This window comes from Lactuca virosa, chromosome 6, assembly GCF_052849685.1.
Source record: "Lactuca virosa cultivar CGN04683 chromosome 6, Lactuca_virosa_CGN04683_v6, whole genome shotgun sequence".
Classification (NCBI taxonomy): Eukaryota; Viridiplantae; Streptophyta; class Magnoliopsida; order Asterales; family Asteraceae; genus Lactuca; species Lactuca virosa.
Window position 1 is genome coordinate 111,110,558 of NC_136431.1, and position 8,513 is coordinate 111,119,070.

Here is an 8,513-nt window from a genome sequence, read left to right on the forward strand (position 1 = left end):
ACAAAGAAATTATTCATATATGCTTAAGATTTAAGGATAAAACTCATGCTTTTTCTCTGAAATCCATACAACTTCACCTAACCTACTATTATATTAATTGGTTTGCAACCAATCAACGGTTTCTTATATAAACATAAAAATTGGTTTTCCTTTAACCTACTTTTAGGTAGATTGTAATAAGATGTTCAAACATAATTTGAATATCTTATAATACTTGTAACATAAATTTTTGTGAGAAATGGATTATATGGATGATGATGAGTTCAAAATGATACTAACGCCATTGTTTTGTGGCAAATAATTGGTTATAGAAGACTTTGGTCTTTAGTTTTATAAAGCTTAATGACGTTTATTCCTATTCATAATTCGAAAAAAGAAAAATTTCAGATATTTAGTGAAAGAGTAAAAGAGTTGAAATATCTATTAATCGGGACTTTTTTGTTAACAAAATAAAATTGAAGATTTTTTCATAAATTGAAGCAAAATATTGAGATTTTTTTTTAAAACTTTCCAAAAAAATACTGCTTTTCGTCTTTAGGTGAACGAAGCCATAGGTAGGGGTGAGCGCGGTGCGGTTCGGTGCGGTTATTGGTCAAAACCTCACTACTAACCGCAAATGCGGTTAATCCATTTTCAAAACTGTTTGGTGTGGTTATTTTTGCGGTGCGATTTTGTTTTTTTGTGTTTCGGTTATTAACCGCATGGATTTGGTGCAGTTATTTTGTGTGATTTTTAACCGCAGTTTAGAGTTTAAATGATTTTAAGAGTTCAAACATATTACTTGTAATAATAGAAAAAAGAATAAGATATAAGACAATTAACTTAAATCACAAAAAACTAATATCATAAAAACGCGAAATCACTAGTAATTAACAATAAATATCTTAAAATTGTGAAATTTCACAATTTTCCAAAATTAAACATAACAAAAAATCAACACTTTTGTCTTCTAGAATTTTATCATTTTTTCATCCATGAAATTTGTCTTATTTTTAATATTTAATATATTAATAATTAATAAAAAAATTGTATATAATATATGTGGTTCGATGTGGTTTTTTTTGCGGTTTCTGAAAACTAATAACCGCACCACACCGCAAATTTGCGGTTTTTGAAAAACAGAAAACCTCACCATCGTTTTTTATTGCGGTTGCGGTTTGTGCGGTTAATTTTAGTTGCGGTGTGGTTTTTGCTCACCCATAAGTAGGGGTGAGCGCGGTGCGGTTCGGTGCAGTTATTAGCTAAAACCTCACCACTAACCGCAAATGCGGTTAATCCATTTTTCAAAACCGCTTGGTGCGGTTATTTTTGCGGTGCGGTTAGACGGTTATTTTTGCGGTGCGGTTTTGTTTTTTCTATGTTGCGGTTATTAACCGCATGGATTTGGTGCGGTTATTTTATGTGGTTTTTAACCACAGTTTAGAGCTCAAACGGTTTTAAGAGTTCAAACATATTACTTGTAATAATAAAAAAAACCATAAGGTATAAGACAATTAACTTAAATCACAAACAACTAATATCCTAAAAACGTCAAATCAGTAGTAATTAAGAATAAATATCTTAAAATTGTCTAATTTCACCATTTTTCAAAATTAAACATAACAAAAAACTAACATTTTTGTCTTCTAGTATTTTATCTATCTTTCTTCCATGAAACTTATCTTATTTTTAACATTTAATATATTAATAATTAATAAAAAAAGTTGTATATAATATATGTGGTGCGGTGCAGTTTTTTTTGCGGTTTTTGAAAACTAATAACCGCACCGCACCACAAATTTGCGGTTTTTGAAAAACAAAAAACCTCACCATCGGTTTTTATTACGTTTGCGGTTTATCGGTTGCGGTTTATGTGGTTTTTGCGGTTAAATTTAGTTACGGTGCGGTTTTTGCTCACCCCTACCCATAAGTGTCAAAGCCAACGTGTAAAAACGTAAATTTGAAACCATAGGTGGCAAAGTCATCAAAATGAAACTAAAGGGGGCAAAGATGCCACTATGCGTTGAAGGGGGGCGTGGTGCTATTTGAATCACCACTTTCCTTTGGATCAAAACCTCTTTGCTTCAAAGCCCAAACCCTCGCTCTCTGTGGCCGCCGAAACTCCTCTCACTCCCTCTTCCTAGGGTTTCTCTCTATCCCCTTCAAAACCCCAAACTATTTCTGGGTTTTATACCCTGTTTTTGAAGATCTATCAATCTATCATCTCCAATCATGGCCGCCGTTGCTCCTCCCGCAGATCGTATCCTCTGTTTACTATGATTTTCCTTTACTGAATTGTTTTTGCTGTAGCTCGATTCGAATTGTTTTGTTTTTTTATAAATTTAAATATGGTTTAATAGATCTGAGTTCTATGTGATTTGTAACCATGCCGGTTGTATGTCACACAAAACCGAATCATAATTCCGAGATTCGTGCTTGATCTTTTCTGATTTGGATAAAGGTATTCCTTTTTTCTATTTCTATATCCCGTTCGACTAACTTTTTTCGTTTTGGCTCTGAAAGCTTTCTAGTAGTAGATCCCCACGAACTATCGACTACTATTTTGGTTCAAATGTTTATAGCGACCAATTTCTGTGAAACAATTGGATTTCCTTTACTTATTCTACTACAGAAGCTGCTGATTTGTTGAAGAATATGTCATTAGACTCTCAGTCCAAGACCTTGGAGACTTCAGAGTCTGCTAAGAAGGTGAGGAGTTTGCATAAATTTGGTAATTTGTGATAATTTTCTCGATAATTTTACAAGTTTCGTCAATATTCGTTAACATTACCATAAACTTGATCATGTGGTTTGTTTACACCTTGCAGCCTTCTATTGAAACCGGAAACAATGGCATCATTCAAAACCAACCTTTCGAAAGGTCTCTTACACCATTGATTCCAGATTTCATGGATCCAACAGTGGCTTACTTTCCCAATGGCTACCCTTCTCCTGCTTATTACTATGGAGGTTATGATGGCGCCACCAATGAATGGGATGACTATTCAAGATACGTAAACCCTGATGTAGTTGACATGTCTCATGGTGGTTATGGAGATACTGGTTCACTCATGTATCCTGGTTATGGCTACACACCTTATGGTCCATATTCACCAGCTGGCTCACCAGTTCCAACCACCACCCATGATGGTCAAATCTATGGAGCTCAACATTACCAATACCCTACTCCATACTTCCAACCAATGGCTAACACCCCTTCTGTCCCTCTGAAAGTGGAGAATTCCAGATCTACCCCTGTGGACACCACCACCGGAAATCCCAATTCCATTATAAAAGGAACCACAAATTCTGCCCCTGTGAGACCACCAGTGTATCAGAATTCAGGTTTTAACCGTGGTGCACATAATTCGTTTCAAGATCCAAGATACGGGTTTGATGGGGTCCACTCTCCAATACCATGGTTAGACACCCCATTAAGAAACAATAACATCACTCCTCCTTTATTAAACACAAATGGGTTTTCTTCAAAGAATCAGAACGTTCGCCCTCATTCTCATCTCATGGTATGTAAAAAACTAAAAATCTAATCTTTCTTCATTACTTGTTGATATTCTTGATTCTTGATTCTTGATTACGAGTTTATGATTAAATGATTTGTTTGATTTGTAGAGTCCAAGACCAATGTCTGGCATAAATGCAGCAAATGCATACATGAATAGAATGTATCCAAACAAGTTATATAGCCAATATGGAAGCAACTACAGCTCTTATGGGAATGGCTGGATGACTGTTGATAACAAGTACAAGCCTAGAGGAAGAGGAGGAAACGGTTTCTTTGGTTACACCAATGAGAACACAGATGGTCTTAATGAGCTAAACAGGGGACCTAGAGCTAGGATAACAAGACCCCGAATCACAATATCTGTTAAAGGACAGAATGGGAATTTGACAAACATTGATGGTATCGATAAGGTGTGTGCAGCTCCAGATAAAGACCAATACAACCACACAGATTTCCCTGAAACTTATGAAGATGCCAAGTTCTTTATTATCAAGTCTTATAGTGAAGATGATGTTCATAAGAGCATCAAGTATAACGTGTGGTCAAGTACACAAAATGGAAACAAGAAACTTGAAGCTGCATATCAGGAGGCTCAACAGAAGCCTGGAAGATGCCCTGTTTTTCTTTTCTTCTCGGTATGGTTAATTATGGTTTTACCCTTCTGTTTTTTTTAATGTCTAGTGTTTGATTTTTGTGATTGGTTTTGTAGGTGAATACAAGTGGACAATTTGTGGGTGTTGCAGAAATGGTGGGCCCGGTTGATTTTAACAAAAGCTTGGAGTATTGGCAACAAGACAAATGGATTGGTTGTTTTCCTGTGAAGTGGCATATTGTGAAAGATGTGCCTAATACTTTATTGAAGCATATTATTCTTGAAAACAATGAGAATAAACCTGTTACAAATAGCAGAGACACCCAAGAGGTATTTTCTTTTAGATTTTTGATTATGAATTTATAATCTTTGTTTTTAATTTTGTGTTTTGGTTATTGAAAGTTGGGTTTTTATTTTTGTATCAGGTGAAATTGGATCAGGGGTTACAAATGATTAAGATATTTAAAGAGCATTCAAGCAAGCAATGTATATTGGATGATTTTGAGTTTTATGAAGATAGACAGAAGAGGATTCAAGAAAAGAAAGCAAAACAACAGCAGTTTCAGAAACAGACATGGGAAGAAAAACTCACCATTGTTGAGAACAACAACAAGAAAGATGAAGTGGAAAACAATCATGAGGCTAAAACGACAGTGAATGGTGTCGTTGCAAATGGTTGCTAGATGATATGTTTTTAAGGATAAATGTATACAAAAGGAGGTTTGAGGTTTGAGGGGGAAGGAAGACATGTAAAATAGGAAGGTTTTAGGTTTCTAACAGGTTTTTCATGTCTTTTTTTATATGCTCTTTTTTTGGTGTTATATTTTTATGTTTTTGTGTTTATTTGTTTTATTAATGCGTAGTAGTTTTTCATAATGGCATAATCAAGACCCAAGAATACATTTGTGTCCCATCTTCTTTATTAGTTATTATCTACAATCCAATTTTATTCCATATATTCTATAAAAATCAGTCTATTATTTTCGTTTTAACCATAAAATTGTATTTTTTAACTGCTATGTTTTTTTTTTCTTTTCAACAACAAAAAAAAAAAAAAACTATATAACTTGGAAAAATAATCACCAAATATTTTTTGCATCTCATAAAATCTCATCATATGGTTTTTAATTCTTTAAAATGGTTAAAAAATTTTACTATACTTTTTTTAGATTTGGTCTTTTATAAAAAAATATACTAATATTCAATTTTATTTATAAAAAATAAATTACAATTGTTACTAATTTATCTTTTGTTTGAAAAAGAAGATATAAAGCAACCAATACAACAAATTTAAGTTTATAGTCAATCATCCAACTTGATACGACCACCATATTCGACAATCATTAGTCGATTCGAGAGGTACTTCTAACTTTTCTATCAAACTCATGTTATTGTTTTCAAGCTATAAACAAAACAACACTCAAAATTGTCTAAAAACCTACTCAAAACCATTAAAAAGTCACAAAATTCAAAATTCTTGTGGGTGATATTTGTTCAATCGACGAATAAATTGGCATAAAGGCCAAAAATACAAATTTCATTCTCTCATTCCCATACTGAATATTACTATTGTTGATTCTTTCTAAACTCTGTTAGCACTGGATATATATTCTCAAAGGCAGTGTATGTCTCTTCTCTAACCTACAACAAAACACCATAAAAAAAAGTTAGAAAAATAAACAAATAAAAAATAAAAAATATATATATGTATGTATAAACTATTAAAATCTCACACCTTAGCTCCAGTAAGAACAATTTTCCCAGAAACAAAAATGAGCAACACGATTTTAGGTTGCTTCATACGGTAAATCAATCCAGGAAACAGTTCCGGCTCGTACTGCAATTATAATAATGAATAAAAAATAATTAATAATTATTTAAAATAAGTTGAGTTTGATTAGTGAAACAAATAAAAAGAAACTTACACTTGAGAAAGCACCATGAGAGTACGCAAGTCCTTCAAGTCTAATTGGAAATTTCACATCACATGATCCCACTATATTCTGAATCTTGAAATCCTAAAAAATTACACAAATTTATTTGATTTAATTTTCATTTTTTTGAATAATATGAGATATATGAGAGTGTTTAAGTTTTACCTTAAATTTTGCCGGGAAACCAAGCTTTTGTATAATTCGGGCATACTGGACAAGAATCAAGTCTTTAAGCATACAATAAAAGAGAAAAAAAAAAAACGAAAATAGTAACACTATATGATTGATTTAGCCTTTATCTCCAAAAAATGATTTAAATACCAGAATATTTGTAAAGATTCTGCATTTTTTTTAATAAAAAGATTATAATAATAATCCTCATGTACCTTTCTTGCTGCTAATTTTGATTGCTGTTCACTCTTGGCTCCTGTACAAACCTGAAAAACCAAAGTACAATATCCATATGAAGATGAAGAAAAACAGCCAAAATAAAAGGGAAATAACAAGATACTTTGAATACAAGGATATTTGCTTGATAATAAAATGTAAATTTAAAATAAAAAAAGTTACCATTTTCCCAGAAGCAAAGATTAGTGCTGTAGTTTTGGGTTCTCTTATCCTCATAATAACAGCAGCAAAACGCTGGGTGAAGTACACAAATAACAATAAGTGAATGCTGTTAGCTGAAGGAAAAACTGAAAAAGGGTTATAAGATTTTATAATCAGTTCTTCACCTGATAAACACATTCATAAGTAAAACATCCGAAAGGAGCAATGATTGATTCAAATATCAACAAATAGTACATACATACCTTAGGGTTGTATTCTGCATTTCGAGCCTGTAATGCTATAGCTTTCAAATCCAACTTGCAGTCAAGATTGACAGTAGACACTATGTTTCTACAAATATATATAAAAAAACATTGTAAAAATAATGAAAGCATGTTGCTATTCTCAATGCTCTTAAGGAAGGGGTGTTACACAAGTCCATGAGTAGATACAAAATCAAGTAGTATAATGAGTGGATGTAAAAAGCATTGTAAAATGCATACTAAGACCACTTTTTTATGATTTTGTTTAATTTGATCTATATTAGTCTAGACTATCAGAAAAATGAACTTGTATACTTTGTTTTTTCTTAGTTCAATCATAAGACTTGAACATATCTTCCATTTTAGTCTCTGTGTCTAAAGTTTTCTGAATCTTCACATCCATTTTGGTGAAAGGAAGAACAAAATTGCTCATTGTTAACATGAGCTCAGTTTGTGGTCAGGAATTCAAAAGTACATGACATGTGCATCACGAACCCTAGGGAGCTGCAAGTCTAACGAAGTGGTGGAACTGTGTAAAATCAAACGAACCCATATGATTTCAGACAGCAATTGTTTCGCAAACAAGCACAAACTACTTAAAACCAAGACTGATGCTACTTGTTCTCACCAAAGAAGAATCAATTAAGAACTTACTGAAGAGTAGGGACAATTCCAGATGGGTGTCTGATGAGATCAACCGGTTGGCTCCCTTCAAGCGCTTGATCCGCCATCAAACCCTCCTCCTTATCCCTTCTCTAACTCCACAGTTCAATCAACACCTTCAGCGAATGAACCTTTTCCCAATCAAATTAGTCCTACAAAAAGAATCATCGCCATAAACCAACCTTCCCAAACCCGTATTCGAAGATATTTTAGTTTCACAATTCACTAATTCTTTGATTTACAGATGCTATTAATGTAAAATTAAATCTACAACATACAGACTATTAATAATCTCCCGATTACAGACCAGAAAGTAGTGATTCGTTAACTATCCGGCCACCCTCTTCGAATGTGAGATCTTAGATTAGGGTTTCTGGAAATTCTGAGATGGGTTTCAAAATTAAAATCAATGGGAAACGCAGGAGACTGAGAATTGACGAACGTTGCAGATGATTTGATGTAAGGCGGGTAGGAATTTGAAAGAGTAGATGTTTATATAGGTAAGGGAGATTCGAAGGGGGATATATAGAGGAAGGGGGATGAGAAGCACTGAACGAATGAACGATATGGGAAGCAAGGGTTGGGTCTCGAATGGTTATGTCATGAGCGGCTTTGGATGTCTTTTATATCATGCCGTAAATACCCCTGTTTAGTCAACGCGTTCGTGGGTATTAAATTGTTAATCGTAAATAGTAAATAAACAGGAATTGATTTATTAAGGTACTAAGTTATAACCCGTGGAAATCATGGTTGTTATTTTAAAAAAATTTCAAAATTATGATTTCACGAATGAGCTATTTTAATAGATGACAACATTTTTATTTAAAAAAACAAATTACTAAAACATCAATTAATGGTATTTCACTATTTTGGTCATTTCGTATAATTTATATTTGAAATTACATATATAATCTTAATATCTTACTATTACCTTTATATTGCATATCCTCGTAAAATTGTTGCAGTTTTTGTTTCATCATCATCATCATCATCTTCTTCTTCTTCTTTTT

At 33.0% G+C, this 8,513-nt stretch overlaps 2 protein-coding genes across 2 annotated transcripts; one reads left to right on the forward strand and one right to left on the reverse strand.

Moving 5' to 3' along the window:
• The first annotated feature begins 2,041 nt into the window (after positions 1-2,041).
• Positions 2,042-4,978, forward strand: LOC145118542 (YTH domain-containing protein ECT4-like). Its single transcript, XM_079054235.1, has 6 exons — positions 2,042-2,239; positions 2,612-2,688; positions 2,808-3,503; positions 3,610-4,137; positions 4,212-4,424; positions 4,520-4,978. The coding sequence occupies exons 1-6, from the start codon at positions 2,212-2,214 to the stop codon at positions 4,775-4,777; spliced, it is 1,800 nt and encodes a 599-aa protein (XP_078910361.1). The 5' UTR covers positions 2,042-2,211; the 3' UTR covers positions 4,778-4,978.
• Positions 4,979-5,441: 463 nt separating this feature from the next.
• On the reverse strand, positions 5,442-8,090 carry LOC145120943 (TATA-box-binding protein). Its single transcript, XM_079056728.1, has 9 exons — positions 7,811-8,090; positions 7,495-7,655; positions 6,841-6,928; positions 6,599-6,670; positions 6,415-6,465; positions 6,194-6,238; positions 6,020-6,112; positions 5,830-5,931; positions 5,442-5,735 (listed from the first exon to the last, which is right to left on the reverse strand). Exons 2-9 carry the CDS (start codon positions 7,569-7,571, stop codon positions 5,661-5,663), a joined length of 603 nt encoding a protein of 200 aa, XP_078912854.1. The 5' UTR covers positions 7,572-7,655; positions 7,811-8,090; the 3' UTR covers positions 5,442-5,660.
• Positions 8,091-8,513: the final 423 nt, after the last annotated feature.